Raw genomic sequence first — 25845 nt, forward strand, 5'->3', positions numbered from 1 at the left:
AGTTTTGTGGCTTACGCCACCCCTTTAGTATGGGGAACTATACCCATTATTTTGCTGTGCCTCTGTTGAGCAGTGACACTGAGGTAATCCCTGGGGTATATCTGCGATCTCCCATCCATTGGTCAAGATTTCTCTTGAACAAGGCCAGCGAGGTGCTCTGCCTCACATATACCGGGATTTTATTCCACAGCATAGGGAGTCTTTGGGTGATGAATCTATCCCTCCAGCATGTCCTATTAATAGCCGTGTCGAGGTTTAAGTCTCCCGCCTTTGTGGCTCTGACGGATCTAGATTTTTGAGGTGAAGCATATTCATCAAATCTGGGTTTGACATGGCCTTGTATGTTAGGCAAAGGTCACCTCTGAGCAAGCGGTAGCGACTGAATAGAGCTGGAGTTCTTTCAGTCGGGCAGCATAGGACAGATGTTTGAGACCCTTTATCCTTTTGGTGAGGAACTTTTGTGGCCTCTCCAGCTGCTGCAAGTGTCGGGTCAGATACATTCGAATGGGGCATTGTACTCAATCATTGGTCTGATGAGTGATGAGTATAGGGAGACTATGACCTCCCTTGATCTAGATGAGAATCCCTTCATGATAAGGTGGGCAATGTAGAAGGTCTTCCTAACTACTTTAGCTACATGGGTGTCGAATGACAGACTACTATCAACCTGGGTCCCCAGGTCCCTGATAACTTCTTCTGTACTCAGTGGATTGCCACCTATTTGGTAGCTAGGGGTAACCTTGTTTTTCCCGAAGGGTATGACTATGCATTTTTGGCATTTAACTTTAGGCCATGGCTCTGGCACCAGTTATCCGCTTTCTGTGAGACCCTTCTGAAGGATATCTGTGTCAGATGTGTTTTCTACTATGGCCCAGTTTGCAGTCATCTGCAAACTTTGTCAGCCATAACCCTCCTGTGTTTGCTTGTACTTGGAAAAGTAGATGCCAAACAAGAGTGGGCCCAGGACTGAGCCCTGTGGTACACCACTTGTGACAGGCTTTGAGTCTGACATGGCGCCAGCAACTCTGACCCTGTGGGTTCTGTCACTCGGCCAGTTTGCAACCCATCTTGTGATGTATGGGTTAACATTTAAGCTGATGAGTTTTTCAATGATACCCGAGTGGGGTATTGTATCAAAGGCCTTCGCCAGATCGAGGTAGGCTGTATGGACTGCCTTTCCTCATCAATGGCTTTGGTGACTGTTTCAAAAAGTCAACCAAGTTTAGAAGGCATGATCTGCCTTTGACAAAGCCAAACTGGGATGGATCCAAAGTCTGCAAATTCCCTATGTCTTTATTTATGAGGTCCATTATGATCCTCTCCATGGCTTTGCAGATAAGGCTTGTCAAGCTAATGGGCCGGTAATTTCCAGGGTCGGTGGAGGCACCGCCTTTGTGAAGTGGGACCACAGTTGCAGTGCGCCACTCCTGGGTACGTATCCAGAGGTAAGACTATGATTAAACAGCTGTCCTAGCTGTGGGTTTAATTCCTCGTTGAGTTCGTGGAGCACACAGCCGGGGACACCATCAGGTCCCATGGATGCTGTGTTTTTGCTTTGGAGAGAGCAGTTCTCACTTGGGCGTTGGAGATGTTTGGGGGGCTGCAATCGCTTGGTATAGATATCTCTCCTTTTGGGGAGGGGAGAAGTTTGCACTGAACCTGTCAGCCAGTATGTTGGCAATGTCTGTAGGATCAGTAATCTTCACATCCTTTTGAACTAGTTCTGAGCATATCTGGGAGTTTCCTCCCAGGTTTCTAACATAGCTAAAGAAGGCCTTATGATTGTCTTTTGAGTCTTTAGCTATTTTTCTCTCAAAATTTGCTTTGGATGATTTTATGAGAGCTCTTAGTTTTTTACTTATAGTGATCAAGGGTGTCTTACCTTTTAAGGATTTTGATCTATCTTGTAGTAGCTTCCTCCTTTTGTTGTAGAGTTTGTTTATGGCTGGGGTCCACCAGAGTGGACGCTTGCCTTTGGTACAAAGAGTCTTTGTTTTGCTTGGGATTGCCTTATCCATGCAGTCCTGCAGGTGCTGGTAGAAGGCATTTGTAAGTGATTCAGCGGCTTGAGTACTGTTTTCCGTCGGCTCGGGGCCTTAAAGGAGACCACACTAGTCTTTAGAAGTGTGAAGTCGGCTTTCGAGAAGTTCTTTACTGTGGTCTTTTTATTTCAGGTGGGGTGGGATGAGGACCTCCAGCGAGATTAGTTTGTGATCTGATCTCACCAGTGAGGGGTATACTTCCGGTGTTGAACATTGTGCTCCCATGTTCGTGATGATGAGATCAAGTATGTTTTCTCCTCTTGTGGGATGGTGACTAGTTGTTCCATGGCATTTGAGTTTATGAATTCCAGGAACTTTTGGGCTAGGGTGTTTGGGCTTGAGTAGTGTTCCCAGTCTATATTAGGGTAATTGAAGTCACCTAGTATGATGGTGTTTGGTGATACATTTATCCCCTCTAGTGTTTTCAGGAAGGCCATGTGAGGTTCCTGAGTTTGTGAGGGTGGCCTGTAACATGCTACAATTTGCAGAGCAGTCTTGCCTATGGTTAATTGCACCTGGATGGTCTCCGATGCATCGTGCGTTGCCACCAGTCTTGAGGTGTGGGTGTCTTTGATGAATATGGATACCCCCCCTCCTTTCTTGGTATTGTCCGGATTTTGAGGCTAGAACGCATGATAAGAGGTAAAACCTGATAGTGCTGGGGTGCTCTCAGGAGCCTTGAACCAGGTTTCTGTCACTGCACAGACATCGATGTTCTCCATACTGAGAAGGGCCTCGAGTGCGTGCATTTTGAGATTTAGACTTCTGGCATTGAGCAGCATTACCCTTAGTTTTTCCTTTTTGTGTTCTAGGGTGGTAGGTTTAGAATTTGAGCCTTGCCTAAAAAGGCACTATGGGGTGGCAAGAGCCTTTGCCAATATCCAGAATCCCAGGGTGACAGGTGCAAGCCGTCCCTTGAAGCAGCGTGGCTTGTCCAGCATGTCATCCCAGGCAGACAGACATTGGATCCCCTTTGAATGACACCAGAGTTTAAGCCAATTGTTAAAGCTGATCATCTTATCTCTGTATTGTGGCATCATTCTTGGTGAAGGTAGGATACTGCTCAAGGTCAGGGTCATACCTGCCTGGGCTACATAATCAGAGAGCTCCTCAATGTCTCTTTTCATGTAGTCCAAGGAGGTACGTCTCAGGTCGCTTACACCAGCGTGGACAATGACTGAGTCATATTTGTACCTGCTGTTGAGAGACCTGAGTGCTTGCTATGTGGCGGATTCTAGCGCCCGACAGGCAGCTTACTGTGACCTTCTCCTTACTCAGTCTGGTGAGCGGGACGTCAGTGTGTCTGACTATGGAGTCACCAATGACTAGTGTGTCTGGCATTGTGTTTGGCCTTAAGGGCTGTGACTGTTTGACACTCTGACTGTGAGGTCTATGTGTTGCAGGTGTTGTGTTCTGAGGTGGTGGTTGTTTGGGTGTCTGCTTTGGTGGCCTCTGCTGTTTTGGTAGATTTTTGATCAGAGCCGCCGAGTATGTCTTTGTGTGTTTATGTGTATGATTTGAGGTTGTGATGGTTGTAACACATTGCACTCAAGTTACCTGGCACTTGCTCACTTAAGCAATTATATAAGTCAGCACTAAAAATTAAAAGCACTACACCCTCACTCCCCACTGGCCCTTGTTTTCAATTAAGGAATTCCCAATATTATTCTAGCATGTCCAAAGGTCAGTTGTCAATCTTCTCTCCAGTCCAGCTGGTGAATCTGGGAATCTTGAGGCAATGTTATAACTGCCTCATGTACACAGACAACCCTCTCCTCCTCCCACATAACGCAAATACTTGCGAGAGATGCAACTATTTAGCCAAACTGGAGGCTAAGCTCTCTCAACTCAGGACTGGCAAGACCAGACAGGAGGAGAAGACAACTACACACACCACAAAACCAGCCTCACATAATGCTACCACTCCACTGAATCAAACACATAAACACACAAAGACATACTCGGAGGCTCTGAGTAAAAATTTACCTAAACAGCAGAGGCCTCCAAAGCAGACACCCAAACAACTGCTACCTCAAGACACCCCACAAGCAACACATAAACCACAAAAGCAGTGTGCAAAGCAGTCACAGCCCTTAAGGCCAAATACAACACCAAACATACTTGTCATAGGTGACTACATAGTCAGACACACTGACGTCCCACTCACCAGGCTGAACAAGGAGAGGGTCACAGTAAGCTGCCTATCGGGCGCTAGAATCCGCCACATAACACAAGCACTCGGGTCACTCCATGGCAAGTTCAAATATGACACAGTCATTGTCCATGCTGGTGTGAACGACCTGAGACGTACCTCCCTGGACTACATGAAAAGAGACATAGAGGAGCTCTCTGATTATGTAGCCCAGGCAGGTATGACCCTAACCCTGAGCAGTATCCTTCCTTCACCAAGAATGATGCCACAATATAGAGACAAGATGATCAGCTTTAACAATTGGCTTAATGTCTGGTGTCATTCAAAGGGGATCCAGTGTCTGTCTGCCTGGGATGACATGCTTGACAAGCCACGCTGCTTCAAGGGACGGCTTGCACCTGTCACCCTGGGATTCCGGATATTGGCTAAGGCTCTTGCCACCCCATAGTGCCTTTTTAGGCAAGGCTCAAATTCTAAACCTACCACCCTAGAAAACAAAATGGGAAGAAACTGAGGGTAATGCTGCTCAATGCCAGAAGTCTAAATCTCAAAATGCACGCACTCGAGGCCCTTCTCAGTATGGAGAACATCGATGTCTGTGCTGTAACTGAAGCCTGGTTCAAGGCTCCTGAGAGCACCCGGCACTATTAGGTTTTACCTCATATCATGCCCGCCCCAAAACCCAGACCACACCACAAAAGGAGGGGTGTATCCATATTCATAAAGGATACCCACACCTCCAGGTTGGTGGCAACGCATCTAAGCTTCGAAACCATCCAGGTGCAGCTAACCATAGGCAAAACTGCTCTACAAATTGTAGCATGCTACAGGCCACCCTCTCAAACTCAGGAACCCCACACAGCCTTCCTGAAGACACTGGAGGGTATAAATGTATCTCCAAACACCATCATATTGGGTGACTTCAACTACCCGAATATAGACTGGGAACATTACTCAAGCCCTAACTTTCTAGCCCAACGGTTCCTGGAGTTCATAAATTCAAATGCCATGGAACAGCTAGTCACTGTTCCCACGAGAGGAGAAAATATACTAGATCTCATTGTCACAAACATGGGGACAAAATGCTCCACACCGGAAGTATATCCCTCATTGGTGAGATCTGATCATAAACTAATCTCACTGGAAATCCACATCCCGCCCCCACCCCAAACAAAAAAAACCATAGTGAAGAACTTCTCTAAAGCAAACTTCCCACTACTCAAGACTGGTGTGGTATCCTTCAAGGCCCCTGAGCCAGTGGAAACCACAACCCAAGCTGCGGAAGCCCTTACAAATGCCTTCTATGAACACCTCCAGGACTGCATGGATCAGGCAATCCCAAATAAAACCAAGACTCTTTCCACAAAGGGCAAACGTCCAGTCTGGTGGACCCCAGCCATTAACAAACTTTACAATAAGAGGAGAAAGCTATTACATGATAGAACAAAATCCATAAAAGGGAAGTCACCCCTGATGATTATTAGTAAAAAAATACGAGCACTCATAAAATCAACTAAGGCCAATTTTGAGAGAAAGATTGCCATGGATTCAAAGGACAATCATAAGGCCTTTTTCAGCTATGTTAGGAACCTGGGTGGAAACTCCCAGATATGCTCAGAATTAGTCCAAAATGATACAAAAATCACTGAACCCACAGACATTGCCAACATACTGGCAGACAGGTTCAGTGCAAACTTCACCCCCCTCTCCCCCTCTAAAGGAGAGATAACTATCCCAGCCGAGTGTAGCCTCCCGGACATCTCAAATGCGCAGGTGAAAGATGCTCTCTAAAGCTAAAAACACAGCATCAATGGGACCGGATGGTGTCCCCGGCTGTGTGCTACACAAGCTAAATGAGGAATTAAACCCACACATAAGGCAGCTGTTTAATCTCAGCCTTACCACAGGATACGTGCCCAAGGAGTGGCGTCGGCAACTGTTGTCCCACTCCACAAAGGCGGCCTCGGACCCTGGTAATTACCGCCCCATAAGCTTAACAAGTCTAGTCTGCAAAGCTATGGAGAGGATCTTAATGGAGCTCATAAACAAAGATATAGGGGACTTGCAGACATTGGACCCGACCCAGTTTGGCTTTGTCAAGGGAAGATCATGCCTTTTGAACTTGGTCGACTTCTTCGAAACAGTCACCAAGGCCATTGATGAGGGAAAGGCAGTCCATACAGCCTACCTTGACCTTGCAAAGGCTTTCAACACAATACCCCACTCGGGTATTGTAGAAAAACTTACCAGCTTAAATGTAAACCCATATGTCACAAGATGGGTTGCAAACTGGCTTAAGGACAGAACCCACAGGGCTAGAGTTGCTGGCGCTGTGTCAGACTCCAAGCCGGTCACAAGTGGTGTCCCACAGGGCTCGGTCCTTGGCCCCCTATTGTTTGGTATCTACTTCTCAGAAGTACAGGCCAACATAGGAGGACTTTGGCTGACAAAGTTTGCAGACGACTGCAAACTGGGCGCCATAGTGGAAAGTGCATCAGACACGGATATCCTTCAGAAGGGACTCACGGAAACAGATAGCTGGTGCCAGAGCTATGGCCTGAAGTTAAACGCCAAAAAATGTGTAGTCATACCCTTCGGGAATAACAAGGTAACCCCAAGCTACCATATAGGTGGCAATCCACTAAGCACAGAAGAGATTATCAGGGACCTGGGGACCCAGGTTGACAGTGGCCTTTCTTTTGACACTCACATTGCTAAAGTGGTTAGAAAGACCTTCTACATTGCCCACCTGATCATGAAGGGATTCACATCCAGATCTAGTGAGGTCATTGTTCCCCTGTACTCTTCACTTATCAGACCAATGATCGAGTACAATGCCCCATTCGGGATGTATCTCACCCGACATCTGCAGCAATTGGAGAGACCCCAAAAGTTCCTCACCAAAAGGATAAAGGGACTCCAAAATCTGTCATATGCTGCCAGATTGAAGAAACTCCAGCTCTATTCAGTCGCATACCGTCTGCTCAGAGGTGACATGTGCCTGACATACAAGGCCATGTCCAACCCGGAATTAATGGACATGCTCCACCTCAAAAATCCAAATCCACCAAAACCACTAGAGCAAGCGACTTAAACCTTAGCACGGATATAAATAGGACGTGCTGGAGGGATAGATTTATCACTCAGAGACTCCCTATGCTGTGGAATAAAATCCCGGTCCATGTGAGGCAGAGCACCTCGCTGACTCTGTTCAAGAGAAATCTAGACCTGTGGATGGGAGATCGTAGGTTTACCCCGGGAATCATCTCTGTGTCACTGCTGGACAGAGGCACAACAAACTAATGGGCACAGTATTTTTTCATATAAGGGGTGGCGTAAGCCACAAAAATTTGGGCTAGGCTTATAAATGCCTTAGGGCAGATAGCCTAGTATAAACCTATGAACCTATGAACCTGTGAACCTTCTCCAGAGGAATCGGTATTCCTGGATGCATTTGGGTCTGACCCATCTACATCCTGGGTAACTCTGCCTTCTGATGAGCTCATTGACCTGATCTCTAAGTGGGAGTTGAAGGAACCTGACATGGTTGAACCTATCCCTAAGAGACTGGATAGGATTCTTGCACCACCTGAAGGAGGAGAGTTTTGGAGTAAGGGAGTACCTGTAGATATATGGTCAAAGTGGAGGCCACCAAGAAGGAATTTGTGGAACAGAGTTCCACTGTCCATCCTGCTAACAGGGAGTCTAGGGCTTTGGACAGGTTTGGGAAGCATGTCTATGCTTCAGAGACCTTCACTGTCAAGTCACTGAACTATCTGGCACATTTTACTAGACTGGAAAGAGATTTGATGAAGGAACTCTCAGACTCTCTGTCAGAGACCACTACTGTTGAGACTCAGGCTTCTGTGGCCTCACATTTGTCTATCCTACAATCCATTTCAAGATTGTCTATGAGGCTTATCTCTCATGCTGCTGAGGGTACCTCAAGGGCAGCGGGTTCAGGCATCTCCATTAGGAAACATGCCTGGATGTGATTGCGTGACTTTGTGGAGCCCTTCAAGTCTTCTTTTGTCAATGCCTCCTTTGAAAGAACTTCCTTATTCGGCCCCAAAGTGAATGACACATTCTCTACGTATGAGAAAGATGGAAAGACCCTCTCTGCTGCAGGAATTTGTTTTTTGACCCCTCAAAGGACCTTCTCTAAGAATCAACTAGGGGGATATAAAATGTGGTTCAGAAAATCCTATGGTCCTTTCCAAGATCCATGTGGAGATGGTTCTCCCAGAGGCAGGAGGGGGGAACTCAAATGGGAGAAGCTGCCCACGTGGCAGAGGTGGTTCGCAAAGTCAAGAGTCTAGAGATTCTTGCTCTACCCTACCAGTGCTCCTGAATGGAGACCCAATTGCCCCCCGCTAGAGGCAATCGGAAGTCTTTTATCCTTACACCAGAGAGCCTGGCTAGATATCACAAAAGACACCTGATTGCAGAGGATCATTTCCAGAGGTCATATAATCCCATTTTCCCTTCCACCTCCATCCTCAAGAAATATTTCCTATGTTTCACCCAATCAGAGGAAAGCAGCAACACTAGAAATACAAAAGCTGCGAGAAAAAAAAGAGTCATCCAAGAGGTCCCACCAGAACAGATAGAATCCAGAATTTACTCAAGGTTCTTTTCAGTGCCAAAGAAAACAGGGAACTGGAGACTACTTTTGGATCTCAGCAACTTGAACAAGTCAGTTCAACACACAAAGTTTTGGATGGTCATGGTTCAGTCCATTGTATCCTTTCTAGGCAAGGACAACTGGATGTGCTCTATAGACCTTCAAGATGCGTATTATCACATAAAAATGAAGAGATGGTCCAAAAGGTATTTACGCTTCCAGCCTGGGAGCCAGTCATTACCAGTTCAGAACTCTGCCCTTTGGACTCGCCACAGTCCCCAGGCTGTTTAAATGTATGGCAGTGGTAGCAGCACACATGAGACTGCAGGGATTCCGGGTGTTTCTGTATCTAGACGACTAGCTCATTATCGCTCCAACCAAGCATCTGCTCTTAAAAGCAAGAGATCATGTACTCCAGACTTGCTCCTTCCTGGGGATTACCGTAAATTATAGCAAATCTCAGTTAGAACTTTCTCAGATAATGGAATTTATAGGAAGAGTGTTCATCATGATATCACTAACAGTCTCTCTCCCTCTAGCAAGAATTCAAAATATCAGATTACAGGTCAGCAAAATAGTTCATAGTACCACAAATTTCAACCTGCTTGAGTTTTCAAGCTTTGGGGTCAGTGTCAACTGCCATAATTTTAGTTCTTCTAGCACAATTTCATATGAGAATCCTTCAATGGATGCTAGCAATGCAATAATTGATTCTTTGCCATTGAATGTCAGCTCAAATAAGAATAAATAAAGCATGTAAGAAGTACCTTTGGTGGTGGATTTGGTCAGATCAGATTTTACAAGGCCATCCTTTCATTCTCCCTCAGCCCAAAGCCATAGTTACCACAGATGCATCCCAGATTGGGTGTGTTGGTAGCACTTCCTGGGGAAAACAGTCCAAGGCACTTGGTCTACCAAAGAGGTCAATATGCATATTAATGTTCTGGAAATGAGACCAGTGCTCTTGGCATTGTAGGCCTTCCAATACTCTCTCCCTTTCAGGACATTTACTATTCAGACAGAACATGTCAGTACTCTGGTACCTCAGCAAACAAGGGGTAACCAGATCTTACCCCTTGTGCTGAGAAGCCCTCAGAGTATGGCAATGGGCGATTTCTTCCAACCACTTTCTGATAGCAACGTACATTCTGGGGAAGTCCAAAGTGATAGCAGATAAATTGAGCAGGTCTGTTCTACTACTTCACAAATGGTCTCTCAAAAAGAAAATGATTTTCATCAATGGGGCCAGCCTTATATAGTTATCTCCCCTAAACAAGTACAGCAGCTTCTTTGCCCTGATCCCTCCATTGTGGGAATCACTGAGGGATGCTCTGCTCCATGACTGGCTGCAAGGTCTTCTCTATGCTTACAGTCCAACCCCCACCCCCCGTAATTCACAAATTCCAGAGAAAGCTGCCTTGTTGAAGAGCAAAGAAATCCTCATTGCACTGTACTGGCCTCAACAGATTTTGTTCCCCTTTCTTTGGCCTCATTTAGTTTACCCACCTTGGACTCTGGATTCGACTCTAGACTTCCTGTCTCACCTGACAGGCATAGTTCACTCGGATATCTCAAACCTAAGGCTGACAGCGTGGATTCTCCACTTACGTTAATAGCTAGACAACCTATGCTCTTATCCCCTGTCCGTTAAATACTTCTGTCTTCACATAAAGCTTCTATGAGGAAACTTTACAGAAGTAAATGGAAGAGATTTGTTATTTGGACTCATCAAAAACACACTGATCCTTTTTCAGCCCCTGTACAAAGTGTAATTGAGTTTTTAGCAGCAATTTTCAATGAAGGGGCTAGTTTTTTGACCATTAAAGTTCATTTGGCAGCAATCTCTAACTTCCATAACAGATCTGAGAATTCCTCACTTGCTTCATCTAAATTTTGTAAGGCCTTCTTAAGAGACACTTTTCTGTTGAGACCACCTTACAAAGACCCTACTCCACCATGGGACAGGCTGTAATTCATTCCCCCTTTGAACCAGCAGCAAAATGTGATCTTAAATTCCTGACATGGAAAACAATCTTTCTAGAGATCGTTACCTCAGCTAGAAGAATGTCTGAGTTTCAAGCATTGTCTTCTAAACCCCCCTACTTGATATTTCAGAGGAACACAGTAACATTACTAAACTACCCTTCTTGCCTTACTAAGGTAGTGTCAGAAGCCAACATCAATAAGTCCATTATCTGTCTGTCTTCTTTCCAAAATTTGAAAACAAAGGATATTACATGTTGCATTTGTTAGATGTTCATAGGCAATTATGTTTCTACTTACATAGAACAAAAGACGTTAGAAAATCTGATCAACTCTCTATTTCTTTTGTGGAATCCAATACTGGTAAATTAGTCACAAAAGTAACTTTGATAAGATGGCTTACCGACTGTATATCTTTTGTCTACAATAAATTGGGTATCATTACCAAAACCTTTAAGAGCCCACTCGACTAGATCCATGGCAACTTCATCAGTATTTTTATCTAGGCATTCCATGGATGATATATGTGCAGCTGCAACTTGGGCTAATCCTCATACCTTTATTACTAATTACAAACTAGGTCTGGTCTCAAGGGGAAGAGCAACATTTGGTTCAGCCTTGCTCAGGCATATCCTTCCTTAGAGTACACTGGGATTTCAGGTAGCTGGGGACTCTGTCCCAATAGTTGAGGACTAAATGAAATTTGACATCAGATAAAAACGTTATGTACTTACCATAACATTTCATGTGTGTTGTCCATTTTCATTCTTCCTCAACTCCCTGCCCACCAACCACCATCCTTTGTCATGGTAGACTGCTGAAAGAATGAGAATTCATAAGGGCACCACTGTGCCGGAATTTGATCTCTAGATAACGGCCTATTCTTTCAGGAATATTACATTAATATTTTTTATCTTATGTCATATAACAAACAAGATATGAGGTATGTTAGGGGTTGGTGCATTGTAGGTAGGGAGGAGCTTGAGAGCTTTTAGGTTACCACGAGCTATAGTAACATCCAAGTTGGATCCAAGGATCAGATCCAAACCCTAAACAATAGTTGAGGAAGAATGAAAATGGACAACACAGATGGAATGTAGTGGATATAGTAAGCACATAACTTTTTTTTTTTTGCTTTAGAAAAGTCCCTTTGAGCTGGCTCCTGCACAGTTAAACTTTATATCTTGGAAAACCATATTTTTAGTTGCAGCTACTTCCTGTAGAAGAATTTCAGAATTACATGCCTTGTTGTCTACTCCGCCATCTCTAATTTTCTATAATGACTGTGTGCCCCTCAGAACTAACCTTTACTTCATCCCAAAAGTCACAACAGAATCTAATCTGAATCAATCTATACATTTACCAGTATTTTTTAGAAATCATAAAAATAAGAGAGAGAATACATCACTCATGCCGTAGATGTTCACACACAGCTGAAATGTTCTCTTCATAAAGCAAAACCATTCAGGACGCCCAATTGTTTGTCATGGTCATTCATTCCTAATAGACTGGGAAGAAAGGTTTCTAATGTTTCCTTGTCTGGATGGCTATTTGGCTTATATCTCCTTTGTATATGCATCTCATTATAAGTCCTTGCCAGGGAAACCAAAGGCTCATTGCACTAGAGCAGTAGCAATTTCCACATCCTTTTTCAGAAGCTCTTCTGTAATTGAAATATGTGCTGCAGCAACTTAGTCTGTCCAAGTTCAGGGCTTTCTTTGGAGTCATAGTCCTCAAGGGTATCCTGTTGTGATGCCACCTAGATTAGTAAGTAGCTGGGAATTCTGACCCATCAGACAGAAAAAATGGACTGGATGAATAAGATAGATTAGTTATGTATTTAATATAACATTGGCTCTGATGTTGTCTGTTTTCATTGGGTTATTGGAGCCATTCAGATCTCACCTCGGTGCATTCTAGCAGAGCTTTGGATCTGAAACTATGACCGCCCCTTGACAATTCCTTCCTTCTGTCTGATTTACCTTAGATCTCGTTTACCACCTGTTCATCCAGATGTGTTTCTAAGAACTCTTCTTGTGATCACAATAATTGAAAGCCAGTTTTTCAATCATTTAACTCCTTCCTTTAGCATTTTGTATTTAGTATAGTGTAGTTTGTATTTTAGGGCTAGGCTAGTGTTTATGTAGTATTGTAGTATTTTCAGTCCTTATGACAGTTTGACTGTTTTTCTTACAGAACTTTATAGTAGTGTTAACTGATAGTGCTAGTTCTTGCCTTTAGTGGAATAGTAAGAATGCTTTTCCATCCTAGTTAGTGTCTGCTCTTGTGTGTGTGTATATATATATATATATATATATATATATATATATATATATATATATATATTTTTTATATATATATATATATATATATATATATATATATATATATATAAATATATATATATATATATGTACATGTGTGTGTGTGTGTGTATATATATATATATATATATATATATATATATATATATATATATATATATATATATACATATACATAAAATTAGAATTAGACTTCAATTCACATAGTAATAAATAGTTTTTATGTGTACAGTGTTTACTAATGTCTGACAAACCCTCAGGCTTCAAGAAGTGCTCAGTTTGTGGACACAAGATCCCTCCTCAAGACCACCACTCCCTTTGTGATTATTGCTTGAGTGCCACTCACCTTCAACCAAACTGCGATATCTGTGCTGCCTTTGGATCCAGACCCATCCATGGCAGGAGAGAAAAGATAATAATTAAGGGCTTGCTTCCTGCACAGACGAGGTCCTCTGCTATGTCATCCAAAGTAAGACAGTCATTTGCTTCTCCCAATACTGAGAAGAAAAAAGACAAAGAGAAGGACAGAACAAAAGAAAAACAATGAGAGAATTTGATAGAAAAAAGAACTGATTAGAAGAGGTTAAAAGAGAAGAGAGCAGAAAAATCCAGGAAAAAGGTCTCCAGATCTGATCAGTCTGTTGGGTCTGACAACTAAGACTTCAAGGTACTTGGATCCAACTGCCACCTGGATCTAAACTCCCTCCTCTAGAGCTACTTTTTCCCCAGATCCAGTGAGTCCTCAGTTACATTCATCGATCCTTCAACATAAGCTACCTTCAAGAGCTGCATCTGTAGCTTCATCACCGAGGTCTGAAGGATCCACCAGAAGTCTAGATGAAATTGATGTCAACCAGATGATGAGAATTTTTAAGGACAAACAAAGTGCCCAGACGAGACCAAGGTTCCAATAAAATGTAACGCACTTTATTTAAAATGAGTAAACAAGCGTTTTCGCTCCTGTTCAAACAGAAGCTTCTTCAGCATGAAAAGAGCGCAAGCTCACATTGTTTAAAAACTATTGGGTGACGAGTTGTTGATGTCACCCTAATTGAACAATTAAAATATACAACTAAATAACTCGTTTAATTTCATGTTTAAAAACTAAATAAGTGTACACCCATATACGTGCAGATGATCACGCAATAAAGAAAATCCAGTAAACAGCAAGGAAAGACGCATCAGACTTACTGAAAAACCAGGTAGGAGTGTGCAAACAGTATAGTTACACACTACCTGGCCAACCTTAAAAATTTACAAATTTTACCCTTACATAAAGCAAGGGTTATATGAAAAGTAATAGAGTAAACACTAGTAACATTACTAACCTACAAAAGAGGCATGTGAACAACTTTTCTGTATACAGATAATACTTTAACCTAGAGCTAATGATATCATTATTCTAAAGTAACATACCTTATGCAGAGGTTACCAATCCTACCCATAAAAAACAGTTAACAGTGTTGTAGATCAAGATGCCATAACATACTGTCGCGTACATCATAAAAGTAGTGAGAGAACTCATTTCAGACGACAATCACCTTAAATAACTTCTATACTTTAAAATAGACGCAATGTTACAATTATCGTTGAGACCCGGGTAAGAGAAAGCGTCTAGTTGTAATTGCCACTCTAACTCACGAGTCTCTAGTAGTAAAGATTGCGGGCCCCCCCTTACATCACACTTTACATAATCAATGCCCATAAATTTAAAGCTGTGGCCACAATTATTCAATATGTGTTTAGAGAGGGCATTGTCGCTCCTCTGGTTCTTGATGGCATATAAATGTTGGTAAATACGGTCCCTGAATCGTCGATCCATCTTACCAACATAGAATGCATAACAGCATTCACAAAAGGCCACATACACAATAGATTTAGTGTTGCAATTGATTTTATAATTAATGGTGAACTTCCTCTTGCCAATAGTGAAAGAGTTTCCTACTCGTAAATGTGTACACCATTTGCAACACCCACAAGTATGTGTTCCCTTATGTCTAATCATAAGGTCAGCTGAACTGTTTCTCTGTAACATATCTTTAAGGTTATAACCTCTTTTAAATGTGAATACCGGGGTAGTGCCCAACCTTTCATGTAACCCTGCATTAGTAATAAAATGCCAATTCTTGCGAATGATTGAGCACAAAAACCCTGAATGTAAGTTGAACGGGGAAATGAAGCCGACAGAAAAATTTGACTTAGTACAAGTGTAGGGAACTACCACATTATTGTCAGCAATTAGGGTCAAATTCCCTGGCAGGCCCGGTGACAATACACAATTTTAAACTAAATCAACCTGCTCTTTAGGTGATAACAATGGTAAATAAATTCCGTTCACTCGTTTAGTTGACACTTCACCTATTAGATCGAAAATAAGGTCTTCAGGGTACCCACGGTTTCTAAACATGTCAGCCAATAATAAGCATTCTTTGTCAAATGCGTCATTAGTGCTGCACATACGGGCAGCCCTGACCAATTGCCCTTTAACAATAGATCGCTTCTGTCTCCAAGGATGGCAACTTGTAAAATGCAGAAAAGAATTGCAATAAGTTGCCTTCCTATAAATGGATGAACAGAATCTATTGTTGTTATTGTCTTTAACCAATTGGACATCCAAATAGTCAATAGCAGAAGACGAGAAGTGATGGGTAAATTTCAAAAAGTCAGTTGAGGAGTTCATATGTGCTAACAAGTTTGAGGCATCTACCTCACTCCCTTTAAATAACACAAAAACATCGTCAAGGAACCGAGTGTAGATCTTAGAACACTCAACAAACAATGGGTAGTTGAACAAATAGTTCTTCTCCCAGTAGGCAACGAACATGTTGGCAACACTGCTGCCACATGGGGGACCCATTGCTATGCCTTTCTTTTGGAGGTAATACTGGCCATCAAACATAAAAAAGTTGGAGGACAAAACTATGTCAAGTAGTACTGTGACCAAATAGGTGTCATTATTGGATGCTCCGAGAATTTTTAAGGACACAAAGGATTGGGATCCCCCAAAGGAGAACAGGCCCATCAACCCAGTAACAATTTGCTCCCATACTGGCTCCCTACTTGGATCCGGTCTCTATGGGTCCAAACCCTTCTGACACACCTCTTTTGGATGCGACAGCCCTAGAGACTTCGGCTTCAACCACATCCCTTATTCTAAATACAAAAATGGCAGGCCAGGAGGATGTAAAATGCAAGCAAAGAACTGTCCAAGCTTTGCTAATTAAATCACTTTCTTTTAATGAGGTGAAAAAAGAAACAAACAAGCGCTTTCATCTCCACATTAGGAGACTTTATCAAGTTCAATTATAAAAACAAAATAACACCATTTTAAATAAATCATGCCCACAACATAAACCAATCAAAACATGCTTCCATTGAATACATAAATAAATTAATTAACTAACGTCAGCTCACAAAACATTTAAGACCATCCCTTATTCTCTCAATTTCAATTTTATCAGATCGAGACAAGTCCCAGAGCCAAGGTTTCAGTGTTTGAGCACTGACAGTGGAGTCGACCCCAGAGTTCTGAGACCCATTCCTCCCCCTTGGTACTTTGGCACTTGACATGTCGAATCCGAGATCCTCCTTAGAGCCAATCTCCATTGGAGCTTGGAGACTCCAAGAGCCAGTTCATAGAAGAAGTATTTCCTTGGCTCCAATGGCAGAGTCAGCTTTTGAGGATGTGGAAAAGGCCTTGGCTGGTCCAGGAAGACAGATGTGTGCACCGAGTTTGGATCCATCCTGACACCCAGTAGATCCTGTGCTTCATTCCTGTCATTTGAGTTGACAGCTACAGTCACAATCAATAGGTTTTGAGACAGCTCTACATTTGAGCTCCCCATCTAATTCCAATGCATCAGAGCCCCAGAGATATGTTCCATTAAAACAGACTCCTCATCTGAATCAGTCACTGAGGGCATGAATTTGGATGAAGGAGAAGGATCCCCCAGGTTCCCCAGAAGGCGTTACATTTGAGGACATCCTAGAATTGATGAAGCAGAAGTGGGGATGGTCTACTGAAACTCCTTCAGATGAGTCCATGTTCCTTGAAGCCTTTGGGTATGGTTCCTCTGTGTCCTGGGTGGTCCCCTTCCTGATGCTTTGATAGACCTCATAACACAGAGAACATGGAATGACTCTGATGTTATAGAGCCAATCCACAAAAGACCAGATAGAATTCTTGTAGCTCTAAAAGACAGGAAACACTAGTCTAATGGTCCTCCAGTAGATGCTATGGTAGTAGCAGCAGCCACAAAGAAAGAATTATCTGAGGAAAGTTCACCTGTCCATCCTCTTAACGGAGAGTCCAGGCTGCTGGATAGACTATTGAAGCAGACTTGTGCTTCAGCGGCCTTTGCACTTTGGGTGCTAAATTACCTTGCTCATTTAACTTGTTTCCAGAGGGACTTGATCAAGGAGATATCCAATTCTCTTTCAAGTAACTTACCATCACATGTCCAAAAAACAGTGGAGGCCCAAATGTTTACTCTTCACTCTACTTCCAATATTGCCATGTGACTGCTATCAAATCCAGCATATGGCTCATCAAGACCTGCTGATACATGCATTACTATACATCACCATGCCTGCAAACAGCTTTGTGATCTTGTGGAAAGCTTCAAGGCATAATTTATTAATGCCCCTTTTAATGTTTCTATGCTCTTTGGACCTAGGGTAAAAGAGATGCTTACCAGGAGCGAACAACATGCTAAGACCCTGTCTGCTATAGGAATATGTTTTTCCACTCCACAAAGATCCTAATCCAGAATTCAAAGGGGATTTAAGGAAATGTGGTTCAGAAAATCACAGGGTTTTCACCACAACACTTCTAGAGATAGACCTCTCCGAGTTAGAGGAGGGATCAATTTGAATAGATATCACCCAAGAGGCAGAAGTGGATTGCAGAACCAGGGCTTCCATGGTCCTTTTACTGAGAAACCCCACCAGCATCCCTGAAGGCTTACCCGGCTGGTGTACTGTGGAGATAGTCAAGGGATGCTTAACCATACACCTTCAAGCCTGGCAAATCATAAGTCCTCATTCATGGGTCTTAAGGACAATCAGCAGAGGCTATACCATGCCCTTTTTGTAACCCCAAAGAAAAGATTGAAGATTCCCTATACTCCACCTGATCAGTTAGAATCTGCAACAAAAGAAGTGTCAAAGTTGCTGGACAAAAGAGTCATCCAACATGTTCCCCCAGACCAGATAGAATCAGGAGTCTATTCCAGGTTCTTTTAAGTTCCAAAGAATGCAGGGGACCTCAGGCCAATAATGAACATCAGTCAACTCTATCAATTTGTCAAAGAGACAGAATTTCATATGGTCAAGGTACAGTCCATACTGCCTCTGTTGAGGAAGGATGTTTGGATGTGCTCTGTAGATCTCCAGGACACCTACTACCACATCAAGATTTGAAAGCAGTCCAGGTGATTGCTCCATTTCCAGCTGGGAGCCAGTCATTACCAGTTCAGAGCACTGCCATTCATTCTCACAGCAGCCTCCCAAGTGATTACTAAGATTATGGTATTGGTAGAAACTCACCTACGACTGCAAGGGATCCAAGTTTTCCCATATCTAGATTACTGGCTCCTAGCTGCTACCTTCAGAGATCTACTATTACATCACCAAGCCTTTATACTCAGTCTTGCAGATCAATTAGGAATAACAATCAATCATAGGAAGGGCAAATTACCCCCACACACAACATAAAGAATTAATTGGATGTCAGATAGATACAATCTGACAGATTGCCAAACATCCAACTGCAAAAGTCCATCCAATAAGACAGGTAGCTTTTCAGGTAGTTCATCATCCCTGCCCACAAGCAAGACTGAGTCCCTGTTTGTTAGGCCTCATGACTTCTGGCATTACGTTAATACAATTAGCAAGATACCACATGAGAGTATTGCTGTGGATACTGTCCATCCAGTGGTTACAGAATGTTCACCCCTTACATACCAGAATCCATTTTACTGAAGTATACTGAAACTATATAAGATGGTGGAGAACTTCTCAGTGAGTGGTAGAAGGGGGACCTTTCTGCCCACCTGTTCCCCAGGCCACAGTAGTCGTGTAGAGAATAGATATGGTGGAAAAGTAAAAGTCTCCGGCTGGATTTAAACATTGTCAGAAATGTGGCCATAAGATGCTCTTTTCTGACACTCACTCTTTAGATATTTACTGTTTGTGCCCTCTCCATCTTCAGGACGATTGCTCTATTTGTCACTCCTTTACCCATAGAGCTCCCGTCGAGTGGAAAAATAATCTTAAAAGGCCTGCTTCTGCCTTTTTTCATTGAGGCATTATCTGGAGTCACTTCTTCTAAAGAAAAATCAAGAAGCAAATCTGTTTTTTCTCATCCATCTTCTCCGTCTTCCAAAGTTTCTGAGAAGATAAGGAAAAGAAGTTTGTCGGTGCAGACATCTCCATCGGCTCTGAGTTAAAAAAAGACAAAAACATCAGATCCATCTTCTCCTTTGGAACCAACAATAAAAAAGATACAAACATTGACTCCAACTGTTTCATTGGAACAGAGAATTAACAATGTGAACCATCAGAGCTCACTAGCTTTTTCGTTCCTAAAATTACAGGTCAAGGACAAACTTCAGTGCCAAGATCCTTGGATCTGACATCACAGTTACAGGATTCGACAAAATGTTTTATTCCAAGAACAAGTTATTCACCTCCATTGATCCCTTTCCAGAAAGACTTCTCTCACCGTTCTTGGAGAGAACTAAATCACCTTCTGTGATGTCAGCTTGTTTCTTTAAAACTCTAACTGAAGACAATGTGGAGAGACTGGTGAGAAAAATCCTTTGGGTGCAAGGTATGACAGAATCCATCTCATTTCCTACCCCAATGGGTCAAGGATTCCATTCTTCAGCTACTCTTCCTTTACTTCCTCCTCTAACTTTACTTGAAGGCTTAGAGACTACAGATGTGAAGTTGTTCTATCTCGACGTTCATTCTTAGTGATGGGTTCGGAGCCAATCCCTCGGCTCCAAATCAGCCTACTAACAAGCTTGAGGTCTTCAAATAGCTCGAGGCCAAGTCCCTATCCTATGATGCAGTTTGCCGCTGCAACAGATCGGAGGTTCTCACTAGCTCAGGCCGGTAAAACCTTTATATTACAACTATTTTACTATATTTCTATTAATATTCCTAGAATTTGAATAGATAGTAGTTTTAGCTACTTTTATAAGCTTTTTTAGCTTAATAATATAGTTCCCTTTCCCCACTGTGTTTTCTAATATCTTGCTGGACTTTTTTTTTCTAGGTCTAGTTGAAGTGTGATATATTATACTTAGAGTGTGCGGTGACCTTTTGTCACAATTTATAGACAAGGTTTATTTAGAGTGTGCTTAGTTTAGAATTTAGATAAGGTTAGTGTGTGTCAAATTGCAGCTATCTTTTTTTAGTATAGTCTGCTTAGCATTGATATTGTATGCCTTTAGACAGAGTTTTTCTGTCACAGTTAATATTTATCTGTCTAGATAATTATGTGTGTGTGTGTGTGTGTGTGTGTGTGTGTGTGTGTGTGTGTGTGTGTGTGTGTGTGTGTGTGTGTGTGTGTGTCTTCAGCTTAATTTTTTCCAAAGGCTGTTTGACTGTTGGTTACTGTTAATTTTTTTCTTAGTCTTTACTTGACAGTAATCTGTTTAATTTTGTGATTGATACAATATGGCTGACCAAGATAAGCATCCCAAATGTGTTCAAAAAATGTGTGTAACTGACAGCCACGTCAGTTGTGTTTACTGTTTAGGAGCTTTGCATTTACAGGATAACTGCTCCATATGCCATTCTTTCTCCTCCAGTGTCCTACAGGAGAGAAAGTGGAAGTTGATAGACAGAGGCTTGTTGAAATCCTCTTTCCAAGAAGCTTTGAGCGACCAAGATGGATCCAGTAAGTCCTCAAAGTCTTCTAAGACTTCTGAGACAAAAATAATCAAAGATATCTTCGACTTCGGCTCCACAATCATCGGAGCCGGCAGTCTTATCTTTTCAGAGCCGGTCCCCAGTCCTGGAACCGGTATCCGAAATTCTTAAGTCTCCCTTATTACAATCTGTACCACCTTTGGTCTATTCATCTTGGTCCTCTATTAGCCTTTCTGATCTGGATGTGGATCGTGTGGTGCAGAAGCTGTTACAGGCACCGGCCTTTGCAAAAATTTTATTGGCTCTGACCCAACTGGCTTCGGAGCCAAAGACCCTTATACCAGCTACAACTTTTCCTCCTCTGAGCCATACTGGTCCTTCGGCGCCAGAGAAGTCAGACTTGTTGACTGTGGAGCCTTCGGAGCCGACACCTGCTCCAGTGTCTTCGACTCTATTCACTCTGATATCCTCTGTGGCGGTCGAGACTCTAGGAGCCGACACTCTCTGGTAGGGTCCAGGGAGGATAGTCGGACCGACTTGTCATTTCCGACTCTGCCTCTCGGTGCTTCGGCTTGGATGAGCTTGGCTCTTACCTCTGGCTTGTAGCCCACTCTCCCGATGCCGGGGATATCAACGGTTTCCTCGGATCCGTCGTTTCCCTTGCATCGGCGCAGGGGTGCCTTCGATGCAATGATGAGAGTTATGTCTCCTAAGACATCCTCGACCTCAGGTCCCCTCCCCTAAAGCACCTGGGTCTGCTTCTGCTTCACAGATCCTGGTCAAGCGTAGAGACCCAGAGCCACAGGAAGCCCCATTGGGTGTCCCTTGCTCTTCCGAGACCTCACCAGAAGCTCCCACTGATGAGGTTCCCAGGAAGAGAGTTTGTAAGAGGAAACATCTAGACTCCCCTCAGGAGTCCCTAACATCTGATACTGACTTGGGTGAACCAGAAGGGTCCCCATGGACCCCCTCTGAGGATGTCTCATTTGCTGAGATACTTGAAATCCTTAGGCAAAGGGGTGACTGGCAGTCCACAAACCCCACTGAAGATGAGTCGGTTCTTCTGAAGGCTTTCAGGTCTCAGCACTCCACCTCTTGGGTTTCTCCACCCTTTGATGAGCTTATGCAACTAGTCTCACAAAGGGCATGTAAGTCTCCGGACATTATGCAGCCTGTCCGTTGGAGGCCTAATAAGTTCATATCTGCCCCCCAGGATAAATCCTTCTTGACCAAAGGTGTGCCAGTTGATGCCATAGTGGTGGCGGTAGCCACCAAAAAGGAAATGTCAGAAACTTCCTCTTCTATCCATCCTCCTAACAGAGACTCCAGGATCATGGATAGATATGGGAAGTGGATGTTTAGTTCAGTGACTTTTGCACTCCATTCGCTAAACTACTTAACTCATATCACCAGACTCTTCAGGGTACAGTAGCTGCAGGAGCTACTTGCTACCCTCAATTTCATTGTTAACTTGTCCATGCGCCTCATTTCTTATGCAGCTGATGGAACGAGCAGGGCACCTGGTACAGTAGTTGCTCTTAGGAGGCACTCCTGGATGCGCTTGTGTTCCTTCGCGGAACCCTTCAAGTCATCCTTTGTGAATACCTCTTTTGATGGCTTGTCTCTTTTCGGGCCCAAAGTTAAGGACAATTTGACCAGGTGTGAGCAGGAAGGAAAGACTCCGTCTGCCGTCAGAGTCCATTTTTCCACCAATACCAGACCCTATCCCAAGGGTCAAAGGGGAGGGAAAAATGTGGTTCCAAAAAGCCCAAGGAGCCTTTCAGGACACAAGTGGCGGACTCCCCCTCCAGGGGTAGAGGAGGGGGCAGTAATGGAAGACGCCGCCCTCCTGGCAGAGGGGGGTCTGCAAAAGCAGGGCGACAGAGATCACTTCTTTGGGAAGCCCTACCAGTGCTGCTGAAAGGAGGCCCAACTGTCCTGCTCTGGAGACAGTCGGGGGTCACTTATCTTTGTACCCAGAAGCCTGGCTCAAAATAACAAATGACTACTGGGTACAAAGTATCATTTCCAGGGGATACTTCATTCCATTCGCCACACCCCCTCCACTGACAAGAAAAATCCCAGACTTTCCACCCAGTTACAGGGAACAAGCAACAGTAGAGGTCCAAATGTTGCTAAGAAAAAGAGTCATCCAACCAGTCCCAGCAGACCAGACAGGATCCAGAACTTACTCAAGATTCTTTTTAGTTCCAAAAAAAACAGGGGACTAGAGACCTATATTGGACCTCAGCAAGCTAAACAAATCTGTAAAGAAAGAGAAATTTCGGATGGTCACGCTTCAGTCGATACTTCCCTTCTTAGGGAAAGACAGTTGGATGTGTTTGATAGATCTCCAGGATGCCTACTACCACATAAAAATGGCCAGGCCATCCAGGGATCATCTGCGCTTCCGGCTGGGAGCCAGTCATTACCAGTTTCGAGCCCTGCCCTTTGGTCTCACTACAGCCCCCAGAGTGTTCACCAAATGCATGGCAATGGTCACGGCTCACCTGAGACGTTTAGGATTTCAGGTGTTTCCATTCCTAGATGACTGGCTCCTCACCGCCACCACCAAGCATCATCTCATTCAAGCCAGGGAATCCACTCTGTCACTCTGCAGCCAGCTGGGCATTACAGTAAACTCAGAAAAATCTCCCTTGTCGCAGTCGCAGCATATCTTCTTTATCGGAGCAGAACTCGACACCATCACCACCACCACCATGCTAAGACTTCCAGTAGAAAGAGTCTTACTACTCCTTTAGCAGGTCCGCATTCTGATATTCAAAAACAAGGCTCCAGCATCAGAAGTTCTAAAAATTTTAGGTATGATGGCAGCAGCAATTTTGGCCATACCGCTGGGTCATATGCACATGCAGATACTTCAGTGGCTGTTGTTCACTCAGTGGTCTTACCAAGACCACCCATGTCTCACCTGATAATGATCACAAACTCCTGCAAAAAGGATCTTCAGTGGTAGTTGACCTCACTTCATGTCACAATAGGATGTCCCTTTGTTTTACCCCCACCAGCGGCCACAGTGACCAGAGACACTTTCCTGATAGGGTGTGGGGAGGCATTTTCAGGGAAGAACAGCCCAAGGCACATGGACCGATCAAGAGACACACCTGCATATCAATGTCTTAGAGATGAGAGCAGTACTTTTGGCATTGCAGTACTTCCAGGACTCTCTTCCTCTGGGTACAATTGCGGTTCAGACAGACAACATGTCAGCAGTCTGGTACTTGAACAACCAAGGAGGAACCAGGTCATACACCCTTTGTCGTGAGGCCCTAAGAGTATGGCAGTGGGCGATATCCACCCAGCGCTTTCTGTTAGCAAATCACATCCCGGGGAAATCCAACGTGATAGCAGACAAGCTGAGCAGAGCAATTATGTTGCCTCACGAGTGGTCCCTCAAGAAAGAAATAGCGGACAAGATATTCTGCAGGTGGGGCCAGCCTTGCTGCAGCCTTTTTGCCAGTCACATGAACACGAAATGCAGAAGCTACTTTGCCCTGATTCCCCCTCCGGGAGAAACCCCAGGGGACACACTCGTTCACGATTGGCCTCCGGGTCTCCTCTATGCTTTTCCACCAATCCCGTTGATACCCAAGGTTCTATAGAAAGCAAAATCTCTGGGAAGGACTATCATTCTTATAGCCCCTCATTGTCGTCGTCAGATTTGATTCTCCTTCCTTTTGCTTCAGCTTTTGAAGGACCCTTGGATTCTGGACCCAGTTCTGGACCTTCTGACGCACTCGTCGGGAGAACTTCATCCCTCTCTGCAGTCCCTGAAGCTGACAGCTTGGCTGCTCCAATTCCCATCATAGCCAAGTTTCATAACCTTTCTAATGAGACCAAACAAATTCTCTTATCCTCTCATAAATCCTCTATGAGGAAGCTATATCTTAACAAATGGAAAAAATTTTTATATGGGCCTCTAAAAACAACATTGATCCTTATGAAGCCCTTATGGCCTCTATACAAGAGTTCTTGACCATGATCTTCAATAAAGGAGCTGCAGCAGCCGCGGTCCGTGTTCAACTTGCTGCCATTTCTAACTTTCATCTTGGATTCGAAGGTTTGAATATTATGTCACACAAATTATCCAAAGCTTTTTCAAAGGGACTTTTCATCTCAGACCACCTGTGAAATCTTCCTATTCCCCATGGAATTTAAATTTTATGCTTTCCCTGCCTCATTCTTCCTCCATTTGAACCAGCTTCCTCATGTCATCTCAAACTTTGTCATGGAAGACTATCCTTTTAGTGGCTATTACTTCTGCCCGCAGAATGTCAGAGCTTCAGGCTTTATCCATTAAACCTCCTTACTTGATTTTCCATACTGACAGAGTCTCACTTAGAACAAATCCCTCCTTTTTGCTTAAAGTTTGCACTGAAACTAATCTTAACCAAATTACTGATTTGCCAGTTTTCTTCCCCAATCACGCCAACAATCTAGAATACATGCTGCATAAACTTGATGTTCACAGACAGCTCAGATTTTATTTGGATAGAACAAAAGATTTCAGGAAATCGGATCAGCTTTTTGTTTCCTTTTCAGACTCCAGGAAAGGTATGCCAGTGGCTAAAACAACTCTGTCTAAATGGTTATCTGACTGTATCACCTTTGTTTATTCAGCTCCCAATATGCCCTTACAGCATAAAATTAAAGCTCACTCATCCAGAGCAGTTTCTATATCTTCTGCTTTTTCTGCCGGACTTCCTATTGATAACATTTGTGTGGCAGCCACTTGGTCAAAACCTCATACTTTTATCACTCATTATAAAGTTGACAGGGCCTCCTTTGGTTCCACTGTCCTGAAAAATATACTCCCAT

At 43.5% G+C, this 25845-nt stretch overlaps 1 protein-coding gene across 1 annotated transcript in view; it reads left to right on the top strand.

Moving 5' to 3' along the window:
• Positions 1-25845, top strand: part of LOC122800226 (dynein axonemal heavy chain 17-like) — a 17083451-nt gene that overhangs the window by 5905452 nt on the left and 11152154 nt on the right. The window contains exon 20 of the mRNA XM_044069720.1: positions 4921-4937. Coding sequence (XP_043925655.1) covers positions 4921-4937 — 17 coding nt within the window. The remainder of the gene's footprint in view (positions 1-4920; positions 4938-25845) is intronic.

Source organism: Protopterus annectens, chromosome 4.part0, assembly GCF_019279795.1.
Source record: "Protopterus annectens isolate FY-2018-M chromosome 4.part0, PAN1.0, whole genome shotgun sequence".
NCBI lineage: Eukaryota > Metazoa > Chordata > Ceratodontiformes > Protopteridae > Protopterus > Protopterus annectens.